Source organism: Gigantopelta aegis, chromosome 9, assembly GCF_016097555.1.
Source record: "Gigantopelta aegis isolate Gae_Host chromosome 9, Gae_host_genome, whole genome shotgun sequence".
Classification (NCBI taxonomy): domain Eukaryota; kingdom Metazoa; phylum Mollusca; class Gastropoda; order Neomphalida; family Peltospiridae; genus Gigantopelta; species Gigantopelta aegis.
Window position 1 is genome coordinate 73004324 of NC_054707.1, and position 20537 is coordinate 73024860.

Below are 20537 nucleotides of genomic sequence, written 5' to 3' on the forward strand. Positions count from 1 at the left end.
TTATAATTCATGACTGTTGAAAATCTATGTTTAGTATAATTAGTGCTGTTGATGCAAGTACATGTACATGTAAATACTTTTTTAACATAAGAAATGTTTTACATTTTGTACAATTTGTTTTATAAATAAAGCATTAAAAAAAAGAAAAAAAAAAGTTAAAAGTTGATGTATTTAATTAATAATCTCTCAAGATATTTTAAATACCGGTAAAGCAATTGTTTATTTTAATAGTAATAGTTTTAATTAGATTTTAAAAAAAAATTAAAATCTTGTTTCGATTGATATATTACCAAGTAATCAAGTTGTTCAGAAGTAATTAATATTTCACATTCATTATCTTGAGTCAGCAAGCTTCAACACAAAGTGACATTACTAGTGTAGAACTCTCACTCATGCATGAGGTTAGTTTTATGCCACCCATCTCCCCTAAAAAGAGGAAAAGATTATTTGCATTTATTGTTTTATTTATATATATTATATGTATTTAGTGGTATTTAGTTCTTACAGTACTTAAAATATGACAAACATTTAATATTTAGTATAATTTTTACCTTAAGCATAGTTTTGTATTGTGCATTAATGTGTATGTAATTATGTTCAAGATATTTATTTTATTATATTTAAAAAAAAAAATTAAATTAAAAATTGTATTGATAAATCTCAATTAAAACTATTTTACTACATCTGTGGTGGACGTTTGTTTTATATTATTAAATTTCTTCACCTCATCTTCTTTTTTCAATACAGGCTAAGCTCTGGGTGAACAGAATTGTTTTGCCAAATTATCTATTAAGCATAAAGGGGTGGGACTTAGCCCAGTGGTAAAGTGCTCACTTGATGGACGGTCGGTTTAGGATCAATCCCCATTGGTGGGCCCATTGGGCTATTTCTTGTTCCAGCCATTGCACCACAAGTGGTATATCAAAGGCACACTATTTATGTATGTATGTATGTATGATTTTAAAAACCGTTGCTACTAATGAATTTTGTTTTAGCAGGTTTCCTAAGGCTATATGTCAAAATTACCACATTTGACATCTAATACCCTATGATTAATAAATCCCCCTATTTTCTAACAAACTAGAAATTATAATCATTTCGTCAAATTAAAATAAAATTTGCCAACTGTTTTCAAAAATGTGCAATTGGTGATTGACAGAGCTAGTCTTGCAATATACGTGATCAATGATCCGTAATTATGAAATGGCCATAAAATAAAGTGAAAAATGACCAAGGTCATGACAGATGAAGTCCGCCAGTGGCAAACATTATTCTGGTGCAAAACATTTTTTCTTAATGCGGAAGTATTTATCTGAGCTGGTTAATGGCGTTAATCAACCACGAAACGAATGGTGACATTGACCGAGAGGCGGATTGCACGTTATGCACTTTCAGGCCTAACGATCCATCACCCAATAAAAGTAACTTGTATAAACATTTAATATTGATCTATTTTGTATGAATTTCTAGCTCAAAATAGACACGTGACATTAGCTCGCGGCTCCAAATTAGGAGTAATGCGTGTTCTGCAGGACGAGCGCTCGTGAATTATTTGACTTGTTTTCTGTTGTATCCTATTCAGTAAAATAGAGAATAATACTCGAGTGGCCGTTATCTCACAGCGTGTTGTTTTAAAATGTATCTTAACGAGCGAAGCGAGTTTGATACGTTTTTAAACAACGAGTTGTAAGATAAATGGTATCTAACGGACACGAATGTATTATTCTATTTCTTACATATCCTCAAAAAGACAGATTTAAAGCAAATTTTAACATCTTTTTGGACTAAAAGTTAATTACAGCCAACGTGAATGCCAACATGATTACCAGGTTAATCTTGATGACAAGATCCGAGGAATGTCATGCATTTATCTCTTCACAATAGATAGTGACATTGTTGTGAACATTTGGTAATTTCGATAGTACACTGAACAAGTTGAAAACATTTAATCCAATCATTTCCCGTTAATAGAGCGCTCCACGGTTACTCGAGGATAGAGCATGCTTCCCGAATGAAATGATAATCCATTTGTCATAACGAGTAACAAATCATAATAATTATATATACATATACATGTATATTAAATAATGAACAAATGCGAATGTATGTTCATTTTATAGTGTTTGTTAACAGTGGAATCCAGTGAGATTATTTTAATGGACACGGAAAACGAACACGTTCAAATCCATTAATGACGAATCATCATAGGCTCCCATTTTTTTGTAGTGACAGGCTGTTTTTTGCTCGAATTCAACAAAAGTGTCCGAATCTGGATAACAACATTTATTCATATTAGCATTACTACTAAACAGCTATACAGGGATGCAAACGACTCATTACGCATTTGATCATGGATTACAACTAATTTTGATGGTAGAAAGATGGAAATACATGGTAAAAAAGGTCTCAGGTTAGCTAATTTTGCCCGAATATCTGTATAATATTTGTCCGAATTTAAGGTTTTGCTCCAGCTTAAGGGGGCAGTCTCCCTGTCCTCTGTTTCTTACGCTTATGCGAATACTAGTTTGTGGCACCACGAAAAGGTTTTTGTTAGTGTGATGCATTACTCGGACAAGATACCCTGAACCATATGGGCAATAAAACTAAATGCATATTCGTGACATTGACAAATGTATGTGTGTGTGTGTGTGTGTGTGTGTATATATATATATATATATATATATATATATATGTGTGTGTGTGTGTGTGTGTGTGTGTACATATATTCAGAATGATTACATACCATATGTAATACTAGTATCAGTTTATTCAGACCTGAACTCGAAAAATAATGATTTTGTTTTCTGATTTTTGATAAAACATTCCACCAAAGGTATATATTTATTCGTATGTATTAGTTTTGTGCGTTTTCCACGATATTTGTTACAAAAGTTTTAACTCTGTGTGTAGACTATATAAAAATGTTTTACATTATCCACGACCACCAAAGAAGCTGCTTCCTCCTCCTCCTCCTCCCATCGAATTCATGCCTGGAAACATTCCTCTTCCAAAACTATTCATACCGCCAAACCCTTGATTGCTGTTTCGGCCGAACATTCCACCCATCCTTGAAGGTCCCTGGGGTTGAAACATTGATGATTGTCCATTTCCAAAAGATCTTCGACTTCCTGTACCACCTTGTTGCCATGGGTTGCTGTTCATTTGTCGACCCATTGATTGCCACGGGTTCATTTGAGTACTGGATGACTGCCATGGGTTGCTCATCTGTTGCCACGGATTGCTCATTGACCGACCTTGGCCCTGTTGCCATGGATTACCACCCATTCCTTGTCCTTGTCCTTGTCCTTGTCCCGAGAAACCACCCTGCATCTGTCCCCAGCCCATTGAGCTGCCTTGGCCGCTTCCTCCAAAAGGTGATCCGCTTCCTCCAAAAGGTGATCTGCTTCCTCCAAAAGGTGATCCGCTTCCAAAAGGTGATCCACTTCCTCCCCATGGAGATTGACCGCCCATAAACGGATTCTGCTGTGCCCCAAACATGGAGTTACCTTGCCAGCCTGACACTTGTGGCATCATTTGTGTTGGCATTTGCTGTGAAGAGGGCTGCTGACGTCCAGATGAAGTGGAACTGGAGCTTGAGGTGGAGCTAGTGGTGGAGCTCGAGCTTCTGCCTGCGTTTGACAGACCTTGATTTGTTTGTAATGATGAACCCGAAGACATTGACCTCGGCATGCCCTGACCTCCCTGCATGCCTGGCATGATTGGCATGCCCTGACCTCCCTGCATCCCTGGCATACCCTGCATTCTTTGCATTCCTGGCAAACCCTGCATTCCTTGCATTCCCGGCATTCCTGGCATACCCGGCATACCCATACTTCCTCCTGCTCCTGCTCCTGCTCCTCCTCCCATCATAAAGGGATTTCTTTGAGGTCCCATTTGCCATGGTGACTGGGCATGGGCCACAGCCAACAAAAGACCAAATGTTACTATAGTTAACATCTGTAAGAAACAAACAAAACATAGTTAGCTGAAATTTAAAAACATATTATTTGCGTTAACCGACCGACTACTAGTATAACTTATGATGTGATGTTACATTTTCTTTTGACAAAAATGTGCCTAATATTTTAGGAATAAAATAGAACCAATCGAACGTCGATAAATACACTAATACTAATTTAATAAGTTGCGGCTGGTGATGAAGTAGGGGTGGGGTTTTGTTTAAAGGCTGGACGTGACGTAGCCCAATGGTAAAGCATTCGCTTGATGCGCAATCTGTCTGGGATCGATCCCCGTCGGTGGGCCCAATAGGCTATTTTACGTTTCAGCCAGTGCAAAACGCCTGGTATATCAAAGGCTGTGGTATGTGATATCGTGTCTATTAAAACGATCCCTTACTACTGATGAAAAAATGTAGCCGGTTTCCTCTCTAAGACTATATCAAAATTACCAAATGTTTGACATCCAATAGCCGATGAGTAATAAATCAATGTGCTCTTTAAACGGCTATTTGTTAGCAAATGCTCTATATAGTTATTTTTGTCATCGAACCATTCAATTATAATTAAATCGATCTTTAACAGTGGCATAGCTAGAATAGTTTCTCAGTGGTTGGTTTTTGTTTTGTTGTTTTTTATTGTTTTTGTTGGGGGTTTTCTTTTCTTTTACACATTGGCTTGGTAACTACTAATTCCTCACATTTATATGTAGTTTTGTGCGGTTATCCCTACTCCTCCTCTCCCTTCACTGAAAAATATCCCACAAAGACGCCAAAACAAGAGTGTACATGTACGCACGCCATGCACCCATCCACCCGTCAGCACACGTTACTTGTATCACTATTTATGATTAATGACAGCTACCAGTACACAAAGCATTATATATTTTCCGGTGGAGCATGGCCTGAATTCCCGTAGAAACGTCGTTCGCCATAGGTCTAGTCCAATCCCGTATCAGAGAGAGAGAGAGAGAGAGAGAGAGAGAGAGAGAGAGAGAGAGAGAGAGAGAGAGAGAGAGAGAGAGAGAGAGATTGTTTTGTTTAACGACACCACTAGAGCACATTTATTATTAATCATCGGCTATTGGGTGTCAAACATTTGGTAATTTTGACATGTTGACTTAGAGAGGGAACCCACTACATGTTTCCATCAGTAGCAAGGGATCTTTTATATGCACCATCACACAGACAGGATAGCATATACCACGGTCTTTGATATACCAGTCGTGGTGCACTCGCATGAACGAGAAATAGCCCAATGGGTCCACCGACGGAGATCGACCCCAGAACGACTGCGCATCGGGCGAACGCTTTACCACTGGGCTACGTCCCGCCCACCTCCTCGCGTATGCCCTGCGTCATGTATACTAAATATATAGAGAGAATAATACATGAGTGGACGTTAGATACCATTTATCTCACAACGTTAGATAAATTTTAAAATAGCTCGTTGTGAGATAAATGGTATCTAACGGACACTAATATATTATTCTATTTCTTATATATCCTCAAAAACCATGTTTAAAGCAAATTTTAATAACTTTTTCGACTAAAAGTTATTTACAGCCGTTGCACTTGTAGCTACCTTACGCGTCACAGACACATGATTGTCAAGTTAACTATACGTCACAGTCTAATCAATTTCCATCGCGCTGTTTTTTTATTGGACGTATGACATTGGTGACCTGGTCATCACCTAGGAGCAGCCACTCGTATGTCTTGTCTTGTGTTATCAAATATTTGTTATCACAAATACCACATGGTGTTCTCAGTGGCGGCTCCAGAAAATCCATTTAGGAGGAGGGGGGGGGGGGCAGTGACATGAGGTGGAATGCCAAGGGAACTTTGGGGGATTTTTGGGTGGGGATCGTAAAAAAATGAAAATTATTATATAATAAAATTATAACTATCGTAAAATTTAGGGAGGCGGGCCCCTGGGGCCCCCCTAGATCCGCCTCTAGTTCTCACCAACAGGTGTGTAAGAAAAATGAATAAAATAACCACTATTAACTATTCTTTATCCCTGCGAAGGTTGCTGGTGCAAGTGGAAGCTCAAAAGGGAGCCTTAAATTTCGACACTAAATTACTAATGTTTTCTCTTACTTTGTCTCTCTGTGTGTCTGTCACTGTCTCTCTCTGTCACTGTCTCTCTCTCTCCGTCTCTCTCTCTGTGTGTGTGTGTGTGTGTGTGTGTGTGTGTGTGTGTGTGTGTCGCGTGTGTCTGTGTGTCTGTATGTGTGTGTGAACGTATTTTTTTTTTTTTCAGAAGGTTATATCAATAAGTTTACTTGTTTATTAATGGTGGCTTTGTTTTGTTTCAAGTGCCGCTATTTTAAATTACATTATGATCAAGATGGTCCAAAAGCTGAACTTGGATCTGGCGTATCTTAGAACACAAATGTAAAACGCTAAGATACGTTTGTACTTACTTAGGCAACTAAACTCTTACTGGAACATCTAAATCATCACACTATCAATCTATTAATCCGTGTTACAGTTATGTAGACATACAAAGTAGCCATTTGATATCTCCCAGATTCATTCTATTGGTACATGGATGGCTAGTTTACATGTCTATTTAACTGTAACTAACAACACCCATACCCATACCCATACCCCCACACATACCTATTCATATTCATATGTAAAAATACATATACTTAGCCAAAAGCGTTTAGCAATTTGGTTAATGTGCTTAAATAACAGAAAACGTGTGGCTTTCAAAGTGAATTGAGACACTGGATTTAATTAATGCACCATTTGCCAATATAACTAACGGGAGAATGTCAATACAAAATGAAGGAATTACTATTGCAGTATTCAATGTGTTTTCTCTGCAATCTATAGAAATTAGAACCAATCTATAGTTTTAACATATATTATTATTTAGTTTTAAACCCAAACCAACTCAACATTTTACTGCCAATTTTTATGTGAATAAAGAGGGTTTTTAAAAAACAAAACAAATTGCCATCAAATTATATAGATTAAATCTCCTTTTTAATATAGGGGTAAGGCCAAAATGCTGGAAATAATCAATATTGCAGTAAAAAGATACTAAAGGTAGAACTGCGCGTGCTTTACCTTGACTGTCTTCGTACCTGTATCAAATATAAGATTTGACATATGCAATTTGATGGTAATTTTTAAAGACATTTTTTTATTATATACACCGAGTTTTTTTCTTCTTCAAAAATTGTTATTTGAGTTAGTATGTGTTTATATGAATTTTAGCTTTATTCATTAAAGAGTTCTTCGGTAATACATCGGTTCCCTTTTCACGCAAACGTTGTAATAGTAATAAATCCAAATATGATTTTAGGAGGTTTATTCGGATATTTGATTACAAAATCACTAAACAATTTTAACAACTAATGGAAAATGTTTTTTTTTTTTTTTTTTTTTTACTGATAGGTGTAATCAAAAATACTTATAGCCGAGCAATATATGTCACATTATATATACAAGAACGTTTGTGGATTTAAAGTAGCTTACTAATACACCAAAATGGTAACGGTATTGAGGAATTTAATTTAAGAATCTCAACAGTTAATCGAAACCTGTTTTTAATGGAAATAAGTATAATGTTAAAAACACTTACAAATGAAGCATCTGATATATATATATATATATATATATATATATATATATATATATATATATATATATATTATGCTCATTTGTATTAAGTTTAGACACATTTGTAATAATATTTTATTAATATACCAAGTTAGTATGTAAATATTTATTTAAAAAAAGAAATAAACCAAATATAATTCAGCCTTAAATAACTATTTTCTGCGATGATAAAAATCTGCCTACAACATAAAATAAGCAAATAAACTGAAGAGGGTCGCGTTAGCATAACCTACCTTTCCAACTGGTTGTAGCAACTGTGAGGTTCTAAAATTGCCTTGAAGTAATTTCCAAACTTCGTGTAGGTAGCATCACTTCCTGATCGTGTACATTTTACTCACTTTGATGGATTGCTTGACAGCTACGTTCATCCCACTATAATGGCTAAACCCTGACGGCGTTTGATCTTTTAGTGTTCCATTAGCAAATTAATTATATTAATTACTGACATCGCCATAAATACAACGAAACATACACACACGTATATGTATCTATGTTTACATGTTGTACATTACAGAACAATATTTTCATGGCTTTTTTTTAAAGCGGCGTTCTTGGGAATATATATATATATGTATGCATATGTATGTATGTATGTATATATGTATGTATATATGTATGTATGTATATATATATATATATGTATATATATATGTATATATATATTAAATTTCTTACAGTGGCGCATCATTATTCGACGATATTGTTTTGATAATAATTGTTTTCTCCAACATTCTGATTAAAATCAGCTCCACAAAATGACAAAAACAAATCATTACATTTAAATAATTATCAATTTCCCATTCTGCTGTACATGTAGTAACGTCATAACGTAACGTAACGTAACAATTTTTATTGCCAAACAGACGGGATACACATAAGGTGCATGGTCTTAAAGCAAACGTTTGACAATAAATTAATAATATATAAGAGATACAACGGTTAACTAACGCCATATTTAACAGTTATTTAGCAGCTGTTACTTTGTGATGATAAAATGAAACATATGCATGTTAAAGGAAATTATTTCTTCAAAGCAATTTTGAAGTTGTTCGATCAAGGTAATAATGTCCAGGAACTCCCGAGGGCATTCAAAACGTGTTATGGTAAACATTTGGAGGCTATATGTACTAATTACGAAGCACCACTGACCAAAATGATGACTGATGATGCTATTCCATATTTTTAACTTGCGCATACTCTTTCATCTCTTCTTGCACATTTTTTTTCATCGATTTAGATGAAATAACTGTACTCATGACAGGTGCGACCGGTGGGGCAGGATATGCTCACCTTTCGCGAACACCTGATATTATCACTATTGTGACAGTGATTCATGAGTGCGTGTCATCACAACTGTACTTATTCCAATTTGCTCTGTCCGGTGGTGGTTTTGATTTAGTAAACTAGTCTGAGTGTGGTAGTCCTCGTTTTGGCGGTGCAAAGAGGGATGAACTCATCAGTAAAGGATCTCCTCGGGAGTGGCATTGTGCGGAGATACGACTCAGACCACAAGCCCTGCAATTATCCACGTCAATCGGCAATGCCGTGGCGATTGCCTCAGAGGTTTTTTAATTCTCCGCGGAACTTGTTTTGCTGTGGACATACTTCGATTTTTTTTCTCTACGTCATGGTTTTTAAAATGGACATTTTCTTAAATACAGGTGCTGTGACCATGCATTACTGTTTTATTGTTCTCTGTTACATTCATTAAAAAAAAAAAACCCAGACAATCTTTACATACACAGGTATATACGTGCATACGTGCATACATACATACATACATACATACATACATATGGGTGCCTCAATAGCTCAGAGCACATCAGGGTTACACTTGCAATTTGCGGACTATTCGGTGCCACAGGTTCGAGTCCCAGCAACGGCATGGGACAATTTTGTGAGGTCAGAAAGGATTTACTTATCCCCTGCGCCAGTGCGTTAATATCTATGTATGTAACAGCCAACCTCGGCATACATACAATATACAAATATTCATACATCAATACATACACACACACAGATATATATAGTGAAATTAGGGATACTGATACTAACACGCACATGTATTTGGGTATAGGTTACTGTTCGTTTAGGGCTTACATTTGTCAGCGATTTCTTTTATTAAATTGCATAATTTCTTAACGATACTTAATTTGTTAGTCGTCATTAACTGCTTAAATTTCAGCATACTGGGTTTAATATAATAATATGGCTTTAACAATGATTTACGAGAGTGACTCAGTCTGTGAAAAAAATGCATGTGAATAAATAGTGAAATTCGTTTCCGATATCGTTATTACATAATGTGCATGTTATGTATTCTAATGGAGTAGTTGTCTCAACGTCCTGTTGCAATTAGTAGGTAATGGTTGGATTTTCTGAATTTGAATAAATCCAGGATTTTTGTGATAGTAAAATTAAATATTTTATCCAAAATAAGAATACCTTTAAATATAGCGTATGTTTTACCTCTTGATGATTACGCTATATATACTGTATATCACTATCCCATTGTTGTAGATACTGATAACTGTGTCTTAATTTAACGCGGTTAAGAAACTGATTTATCGAAGAGAAGCCATTGCCAGCCATATATCACCTATGCCTAGGTGGTTGAATACTAATATATCTTCCACGTGTTTTATCCATTTATAATTATAGCCATTCAGAAATGAGTCGTGTAGCTGATATAATAAAAATGAGGATTTGTACGTTTGCCTAAAATAGTTCGGGCCCAAAAACTTATTATTATTTGTTGAATGATCAATTTTAGATCGTTCTAGATTTCCGCATAACATGAACAATGGTGTTCCTTTTTTCACGGGTAGTAGGGGGCCTATATGTCTCAAGAATTTTATATGAATAGTTTCACAAATCTCAATATTTTCATAACCCCATATTTCACACCCGTATAATAGAATCGGAAGTACCATGGAGTCAAATAGCTTTAATTTACATTCCATTTAAAAGTTATTGTCTTTAGATTTTTATAGAACAAAGTACATTGCTTTTGTCGCCTTTTGTGTATGTGATTTTTTTTTAGTTACATTATCTGGTTACCATATTATAACATCATGTACAAATGTAAAATACAAGCTCAAATGCACTTTTAAAAAAGTCGTGTGTGTTCGCTATGAACGGATATCGTCAAACGTATACGCATGCTTCGTCGGGAGGCTATCTTTTGTTCCTCATTTACAGTATGTAAAAAAGAAGGGCTTAAAGGCCCTCAATATCTTAAAGGTTATTGGTAAGACTGAATGGGGAGCAGATCGAAAGGTTATGCTCCGACTTTATAGATCTTTAGTTCGGTCTAAACTTGATTATGGGTGCATTGTGTATGGGTCAGCACGTAAGTCTTACTTGCAAATGCTAGATCCTATACACAACCAGGGACTTAGGCTTTGTCTTGGTGCTTTCAAAACATCTCCTGTGGAGAGCTTGTACGTCGATGCACACGAACCTAGTTTGGGTGCTAGACGTGCAAAGCTTTCTCTGCAGTATGCTACAAAGATTAAATCAATGCCAAAACATCCTGCACACAATGCGGTGTTTGATAATAAATATATGAAGTTATTTGATGCGAAACCGAATGCGATTCGAACATTTGGTCTTCGCATTAAGCAGTTTTTATCAGTTTCCAACATTGATTTAACAGACATTTTGGAAACGCCTTCATATTTTATTTTGCCACCTTGGTGTATCAAACCACCAAAAATTGTATTCGATCTTGTGCATCTAAAAAAAGATCGCACAGATGCAGTTATTTATAAACAACATTTCATGGAAATCCAAGAAAGGTACTGTGATTACATTCCTGTTTACACAGACGGATCACGGGATGGGAATTCGGTGGCTTGTGCTACAGTGTTTCCATCAGACACAATAATTTCCATGAGATTGCCCGATTCAGCATCAATCTTTACTGCTGAAATTTGGGCAATCATTAAAGCCCTGGAACAGATTAAGGATTCGTATGCATCCAAGTATATTATTTTTACAGACTCACTTTCGTGTCTTCAAGCTCTACAGTACATGAAATTGGAGCACCCCTTAGTTGGGATGGTGATACGAAAGTGTGTCTTTTTATCAATTGCCAATAAAGATGTTATACTGTGTTGGGTACCCAGCCATGTTGGCATTAGGGGTAACGAAAAGGCAGATGTTGCTGCCAAGTCTGCTTTGAACTTGCCCCGTGTCCATGTTGGTGTCCCCTACAGTGATTTTAAATTTCATATTAACCAATATATCTTTTCGACTTGGCAAGATGATTGGGACGATGCGGTTGCGAATAAGCTTCATTCTGTCAAGGCAGTCCTAGGAGAGTGGCAGTCATCCTACAGGCGATGCAGGAAGGATGAAGTAGTCTTATGCCGTGCCCGCATCGGCCATACATATTTGACGCATTCATTTATTTTAAAGAAGGACCCTCCTCCTCAGTGTGAACACTGTCAGTGTACACTGACTGTGCGGCACATTTTGGTGGAGTGTGATCATCTCAAGCCGACAAGAAATGATATATTTGGCAACAGAAATGTTTTGGAATCGTTTAAATTCCATCCAATGTTAATTGTAAAGTTTTTAAAACACTTTGACTTCTATACAAAAATTTAAGATATACTTAACTTGATTTTATATATTGTATTATACTTTCCCCCCACAGCTCCTTACACTGTGGTTTTACATGAGTCTATATAAATATGCTCATATACTTACCATTTGTGACACCCAATAGCCGATATGTATTTTTGTGCTGGGGTGTCGTTAAACAAACATTCAATCAATCAATCAATCAATCGTCGCCTGTGCCGCCATAGCTCGGCAAACACAAACGACAGCCTGTTGTCAGTTTCAGTTAACACGTGCGTTTGCCGATTTCAAATTGTAGGGTTCGTCTCAAAAAATTAAAAGAGAAATCTTGCGCTGTAGTTAAAACCGGTTTGATCTTGACAGCGTATTATCAACAGTCGTACCTTCCTATTTCAAAATTGATATTTTATAAAGTTAGTAGAACTTTCAAAGTTTAGTTTGTATACTAGTAACACATTAATCATGTATATATTTTTAAAATAAAATATACTAAAGTAGACAATGAACGTTTTCACTTCTTAGTTTTACGTGTTAAAATCGACAAATTCAAATAAATATTATTTCGTTTGGAAAGGGTAAAGTTGGGGGTGTGGGTGGGAGTTGGGGGTGTTTAACGACATCAAAGATAAAGCATATTGATTTAATAATCATCCGACCCCATACAACCGTAAGTAAAATGTGTTGAGTGCGTGGTTAAATAAAACATATCCTATCCTTCCTTCCATCTGCTGTTGGATGTTTAACATTTGGTAATTTTGACATATAATCTTAGAGAGGAATCGGGTGCATGTGCAGGGGGAGGGTATTGGAGGTCGAAGCCCTTACTTGCCCAAGCTTAAAAAAAAAATTGTTATGTATTTTTTGGGGGAATATGGCCCCATATAAACTTCGCTTAACACAGTCTATAAACCCAACCCCGCTGAAATCCCTGCACACGTGCCTTGGAAACCCTCTACATTTTTTTTTTAGCAAGGGATTGTTTATATGTACCATCCCACAGACATGATATCACATACCATGGTCTTTTTGTATACCCGCCGATGGGGATCGATCCTAGACTGACCGCGCATTTCCAAAAAACACCTTTTTAGGTCTAAGTAATGAATAAAAATAACATATAGTCTTGAAAAATGTTACGTAAATCGAACACAGTACCCTCTTCCTCTACCCCTAGAGCGTTACGTAATTAGTAACACCCCCTTACATGTAACGCGTATGCCAACAGCTGGCCACTGTCAAAATTTCAAGGCAAATGCCCCACTCACCGACCCCTGGAAAGGCGTTGTACCATACCTCTATGGATATAAATATGTTTTGGAGATATGAGACGATCCCTCAATCAAGACAGTTAAATTTGTTCAAAAATTGCGAAATCTCACGTGATCTCTTGTTGGGGAATTCTATACTTCGGTACGAGCCCGTCAAAAGTGTTCCACTTTCAAAATCATGGCTTTGTTTTTGACCTGGATAAGCCAGCGTAGTGAAAGCAATGCGGAGTGCGGCGTCATATATGCACAAAACGTAATTGGATTTTCTTTTCTATATGCTTAAATAATAAAAATATTCCAGGGAATGTACTTTTAAGCAACTACATTTTATGTCAACTTATTTTCGTGCTTATATCCAATTAAGGTTCAAGCACCCTGTTCTGGGCACATATCTCAGCTATCTGGGTTGTCTGTCCAGGACAGTAGGTTAGGTGTTAGTTAGTGGTTATTGTAGTGGCCTTACACCTACCCACCGAGTCCTTAAGAACTCGCTCTGGGTTGGAGCCGGTACCGGGCTGCGAATCATGTACCTATCAGCCTGTAGTCCGATGGCTTAACCACTGCGCTACTCAGGCAACTACAATAATAGACCAATTAACTAAGTAAACAGTCAGTTTATCCTTTCAATACGTAGGGTTTCCGAAATACACTGCAGGTTAAGGCGTGTACAAAACATGATACATCGTTGGACAGTTATTTCGATTTGTTTTGTAGCCAGTCTGAGAATGGTGGTTTATTTTGTATATTCTTCTTCTTCGTCGTCGTCGTACGCCCAGACAGGGACCCCAGTGGCTCGAACAAAAGCTGCTGTATTCCGTAGGTTCTCCAAGGGGCCAAAGAGTTTCTCCTTCAGGGGTTCATCTGAAGGCCAGACTGCTTTTCTCTGGTTCTAGTAGGCGGAACAATGTTGCAGGAAATGTTCCAGTCATGGATACTGTACCACACTGGCAGGTTCCACTGTTTCCCACTCGGAATTTGGTATACATTTGGTAGTTTAGTCTAGTGGCCTGTTCTCAGTCGCATCATTATCACCTGGTCTTCTCTTGAAAATGGGTAGTAACCGTCTCTGCTGTTATGATCTGGGTGTTGAAGGAGCCACCGTCTCTTGTATGTGCGCTTTACAATGACCTTCATCTCCTCATTGGTTATTTGTAGCTCTTCTTGGACCATTTTCCCTCCCTCTTTTGCTAACTTGTCTGCTTCCTCTTTTCCTGTGACAAATGTTTTATAGTTAATTATTGCTGGCTTACTGGGATGGATATTATTATAGAACATTGCGACGCATGCCTGTTTCATCATCCCGCAAAAAGCAGCAGACCGGTACGTTTGTTTCTTCAGTTCTAAGACTAAATACCTGATGTGACGCGTTAAGTATTACGTAGGCCCTCTGGAGAGCTGATTCACTGGGATGGAGCAAAACGGCTGCGCCCGTTATATATAATATCCGTCACATTTGTACCATTTTATAAATTAAATAGACCAATATACTTGTTGGTATTAAACAATAATGTGCATTAAATATCATTGAATATGCATACCAGTCCAAATGCCTTTCCCAAACACTTTTAAGTGAATATGGCGATTTTCCATTTACAGTATATAGGCAAGCGACCCCATGGATATGGCCCTCTAGTAAAGTTAGCCGGAACTTTTGGTAAGTACATGGGGACTAATATTTTTCTAAAGGTTTCAAAGACTTAAAATCCACCAAAAAACTTTGATCCCCCAAAATGGTCGCGAGGCATCCAAATATGACCGTACTACAACGCATGCGCATCCCGCAAAGTGCGTGTACACAAATATCACGGCGTCGTATTTTCTACTACACAGTTTTATAAGGCGGACAAAAGCGAAACAAAATGGCGGATGGCGTGGACATTGATTTATACGCAAATATTGAGGATGATTTTAACCAGGTTTTGTAGCACTAAATCCGTGATGTTATATTCGTTTTTATTTGCTTATCAATACATTAAATGCTTTTAATTTATTTAGTATGCATTGATTTAATTTTTATTTGGATTGTTAATAATATGATGATGGGGTTTTCACCGTTTTGAGTCGTAATCTGTACGAGCCAGACCTGAGTAGCAAGTAGCAAGGCAATGAAAACCGAAAAAAAAAAAAAAAGGAAAAAAGGAAGGACTTTCCTTTGGCACTGTCACTAACTCTAACTATTTATAAGTATTTATAATTTATAGTGTTCTTTATACGTGACACTGACAGTGTCGAAGAAAAGTCCTACAAAAAACCCCCAAATCTACCAAAAAAATACCCCAACAAAAAAAAAAACCCAGACCTAGTTGTAGATTGGCCTTTCATTAATAGTTATCACTACATAAGAATAAATTACACCAAAATTAAAAATCTGATGTGAACAAAGTTACAAACTTATTTCTATAGGCTAATCTATCCAACAATATTTGAACAGCATGTATGAATTTGAAAGCAAAGATCTGTGGCTTGTTATTCTAACTTAGTAAAGTGTGAGCCACAGGGCAAGTGCCAATCAGATATTCACTTGCCCCATATATTTTTCCACTTGCCCATACTTCTTAAGGTAACCAATTGTGTTACTCCTATTTAATTTAATACATTGCTTAATAATGTAATAATATTGAAAGTAATTGGTTTGATTGTACAAATAATGAATTTTGCCAATAGGTTACATTTACCCAGGAAGTACTAAATATATGTCTGTCCAGTAGTATTCACTGTCTTCTCTGTTTGTTGATTTAAACTTTATTTTTTTAAATAGTGTCCATTTGTTGATTTAAAATTTGTTATTTGTTTGGTAGTGTCCACTTGTTCATCTCAATATAATTATTGTGTCGATGTATGTATTAGTGGCCATGTATGTGGCGAGAACCCTTTCCACTTGTGAGCTATTCTTTTATGGCTGGCATTGGTTGAAAAATGTTTATGGATTTTGGCCCATGTGTCATTGTGAGTATATTATTTAACATTCTTTGCACCAAAACACTTCTCTGGGATGTTTTTACCCTGTTCATAGCTGAGAAAAGTCTCTCACAAACAGCCGTGGCTGGGCTCAAAGTAAACATGAGCTCTGTTAACAGGGCGCAATACTGCGAGTGAAACACTCGCCTATGCGAGTGAAATTCTGTTATGGCGATTTAAATTTGCAAAACACTAGCCTTTTGGCGAGTAGATTTATTTTTTCAGAATGAAGATGTCACTGGAACATTTATTTCACTAATCAGTCAGACGACACATATACTAATGATTGAAACTGTAAACATACACTTCCGCATTTTGCCCTGTTTGCGGATATCACACTCGGAGCTCTCCGGCCGACTTGATGATCGAGGTGTTCGGAAAGCCTCGTGACACATCGGGGTTTTCCGATTGTAAATGAGTTTTCACAAAGCATTGGACCAATTGCTTCGCAGCCAATTTGTTTGCATCTAAAGTTAAGCTAAATGTTACATGGCGGGAATATGCTAAATAAATTTTTTTAAAACGTTCGAGAAAGTTGTTTGGTAACGATAGCATATCGTGAACAAAAATAAATAAATAAAATACGTCCTAGTTTCGGTAACTGTAGCCGTCAGTATACTTGTCGGAATTGCGTAACCCAATTAAAAAACGGTTTACAAAGGAAAGTAAAACAAAATAGGATGAGGTTGGTGTTTAAAGTTCTTTAATTATGTTATTATAATTATTCCATACTAATACATGTATGATGTACTTCTTATGTTGCCTGGCGAGTAACAATCTTTAGTTGGCTAGTATTTTTTTTCATTCACTAGCCAGTTGGCGAGTAAATATAAAGTGCTGCTTTGCGCCCTGGTTAATGTTTTTAAATAGTGCATGATTGGTAAACAACAGTAGGGGAGGGGGTGTACATTGATTGCAGCCTTGTATTTTTTATTTATTAAGCATAATTTATTTGTTAAAAACTATTAATAAAGCAGAACAAGTTAATACATTCATGTATGCTTAGAGGGCATCGCACCATCATGATTATTGGGTAGGGCTAATGTAATCTTAACTTGTCACGATTATGACGTAGGGCTAATGAAATCTAACTTCACCTTACCCGTTCATTTTACATGGACGTAGATTTACATTTGCAAAGTACTGAAAAACATCAAGTATGTTCTCCACCCCCCCGCCCCGGAGTCGGTCACTGGCGAAGTCAGAGGCTGAATCCGGGGTGGGCGTGCCTGAACCCTAGTGGATAGGGGCACGTAAAATGAGTTGCCAGTCCAGTATGTTCTGCTACCAGGTTTATGATATCTAAACGAAAATATCTTGCAACGTTTATAAGAATACAGTTCATAATTATTATGCTTTGTTCAAGTGAACTCGGAAATTATAACCGTGCTTTACGCCCCCGTTCATTTGCAAAGAGCAGATTCCCGGGTCCACCGTGTTAACATCTAATATAATTTGAATATGACAGTTTTTGCAAGGATTAAACATTTTGATTGCATTCACAAGACATGCATATTTTATTTTTATTTAAAATACACCTGCGAAGTCACAGTATTGTCTCAGTGCTCCATTATTTTTCAGTAATGGAGAGATGAAACCCTACTTAATTAACCCACCAAAATCATTGGTGTTAATTTCCATACTAACATATATTCACATAAAATTATTACTCAGTGGTGTATTTTAAGTAGGGGAATATCCTCGTAACTGTCCATTCCTGAAAAATAATGGGACATTATTTTTCAGGAATGGAGAGTTACGAGGACATTCCCCCATACATAAGCTGTAAAGCGTATTGGACGCTATCTCCAAGTTTGAAGATCATTGAACCGATTACTTGTACGAATTCAGTCAAACGTTCAGTGGCGGAAATTACCAATCTTAGTTGATAGTAAAAGGGGAATAACTCGGTTGTTATTGAACTTTTCAACATATTGTTTTCCGTTTTGGTGTTAACGCATTGGCAAGAGTTCCGATCGTTCCAGCATTTAGGGTTAGGGTTAGTTTTCCTTAGAGCTATGTAAATGCTCAAACGATTGGAACTCTTTCCAAATGTTTTACCGAGATTTGTAACAAAAAACCCAGTTTTTTAAGTGTTAATTAGTCACTTGTCATCGGGCATATGCAGTTAACATAATTACTAGCCTGGCATGGAAATTCCACTTGGCATGGGCATCGGGTGATGGGATTTTTTAACCCATGTACCATAAAATGCCTGTCAATTTCAATACACATGCTAGTTGTCAGTGTCAATATAGGTCATGCTTCACAGCTTAAACGGTACATGTCAAAGGAAAAAAAAGAAAGAAATGTTTTATTTAAGGACACACTCAACACATTTTATTTAATGTCAAGGGCCACCAGACCTTTGTTTTTAGATGCATTATTGCGACCGCTCTTGTACAGCACACATAATTTGAATCTGATGAGTGTACCGGCCTCGATGGCATCGTGGCAGGCTATCGGTCTACAGGCTGGTAGGTACTAGGTTCGGATCCCAGTCGAGGCATGGAATTTTTAATCCAGATACCGACTCCAAACCCTGAGTGAGTGCTCCGCAAGGCTCAATGGGTAGGTGTAAAACACTTGCACCGACCAGTGATCCATAACTGGTTCAACAAAGGCCATGGTTTGTGCTATCCTGCCTGTGGGAAGCGCAAATAAAAGATCCCTTGCTGCTAATCGAAAGAGTAACCCATGTAATGGCGACAGCGGGTTTCCTCTCAAAATCTGTGTGGTCCTTAACCATATGTTTGATGCCATATAACTAAATAAAATGTGTTGAGTGCGTCATTAAATAAAACATTTCTTTCTTTCATTTCTTTCTGATGAGGGTGAAATTATAGGATATTAAACAAGCTTCCATTTTGAATCATGTTTATGTCCTGAATGAAATAATTTTGAATTGTCATGAGCTTTAGCGAGTGACAATGAAAATTATTTTACGAAGGACATAAACATGATACGAAATGGTAGCAGGTGTATATATCCTATTTGTTACCCATAAGAAGCAGTATAGTTCTGTTCAGAAAGCTACATACATGTTTAAATGATAAAATGACTTTACTTCTAAGTTAATTAGTCTACTCTTTTAGTTGCCGCCACCCATAATTTCTGTTTGGCAGGTGTGTATTGGGTAGATTACACCAGAAGTATCTGCTGTCAGTTAGCTTGTAGTAGATCATGATTCATGTCACCATATTACTTCAGAAATGATTAGGCATATTAACGATACTTAACTGACAAAATGCATGCAGTTTTTCACCATCTGTCATTTTGCTTTCAGGCTTCTGAAAATTGTGAGAACGAAACGATCGTTCTCGCATTGCTTTTGCAAATCTAATTTTGCTTAACCTATTTTTTGTAGGATATAACTGATTACGCAATTTAAAGGAAATGGGTTACCTGGATTTATTTTTGCGTAACCAATAAATGGCTGACACATATATTCAATTCTCAGAGGCCTGGCTTTTTTTTATATTATAGAATACTCTTCAAATGGGGTGGAAGCCACCATAGTATGCTATATAATTATAGAATACTCTTCAAATGGGGTGGAAGCCACCATAGTATGCTATATAATTAATCTGACATCATAACAATAACTTGTACTTTAGCGCATGTCATAACTTTATTATATTATGTCCTTCCATGCCTCTTTACATGCTTTTTGTCAAAGGAGATCTCACCAAAGTGATTATTTTGAACATATACATGTATTTTGGGTTTAACATTTATCGCCTCGACTTTGATGCAGTCTATGCCATGATAGTTGAAACGTCTTGTTAATCAGTTACAGTTAAATAATATACACATAATCATCTTACATCAGACTCAGAGATTGGCTTTTAAGAATTTGGTGAGTTATGTATCTGATGTATCTTTCTTTCTTTTAGGACACAGAATTTGGTAGCCATGGCGATGACTTGTATGATGATGTCATCACAGCAAGTGCCAGTGGAGATGGATTAGAAGTAATTTCAGTTTAGTTTTATTGGAAATCCAGGGTTCATACTAGGGATGGGTATTATGAAATTTTTTTATTGTGATATATTGTGATGCAGGTTCTCTGTATCACAAAACATAAAGTAATATATTATTTATAGAAACCTCAACCATTTTTATGA

The 20537-nt window shown here is 36.7% G+C and overlaps 2 protein-coding genes across 3 annotated transcripts in view; one reads left to right on the forward strand and one right to left on the reverse strand.

Annotated features, from left to right (window-relative positions):
- Positions 1–2931: 2931 nt before the first annotated feature.
- Positions 2932–14622, reverse strand: LOC121381748 (collagen alpha-1(IV) chain-like). The gene is made up of 2 exons (XM_041511096.1): positions 14485–14622; positions 2932–3957 (listed from the first exon to the last, which is right to left on the reverse strand). The coding sequence occupies exons 1-2, from the start codon at positions 14620–14622 to the stop codon at positions 2932–2934; spliced, it is 1164 nt and encodes a 387-aa protein (XP_041367030.1).
- A 659-nt stretch (positions 14623–15281) lies between these two features.
- LOC121381004 (cleavage and polyadenylation specificity factor subunit 6-like) overlaps positions 15282–20537 on the forward strand; it is a 31892-nt gene continuing 26636 nt past the window's right edge. For both annotated transcript variants that reach the window (XM_041510075.1, XM_041510076.1), the window contains exons 1-2: positions 15282–15368; positions 20307–20384. In XM_041510075.1, the coding sequence (XP_041366009.1) occupies positions 15312–15368; positions 20307–20384 (135 nt within the window). In that variant the 5' untranslated portion in view covers positions 15282–15311. The remainder of the gene's footprint in view (positions 15369–20306; positions 20385–20537) is intronic.

Excerpts from the sequence above, each read along its gene's own strand:
- LOC121381748 (XM_041511096.1), bottom strand. The coding sequence starts at position 14,622 with ATGGTCCAAGAAGAGCTACAAATAACCAATGAGGAGATGAAGGTCATT. Across the intron at positions 3,958-14,484 it reads CATTTTCAAGAGAAGACCAG|ATGTTAACTATAGTAACATT; the intron begins GTGATAATGATG and ends TGTTTCTTACAG.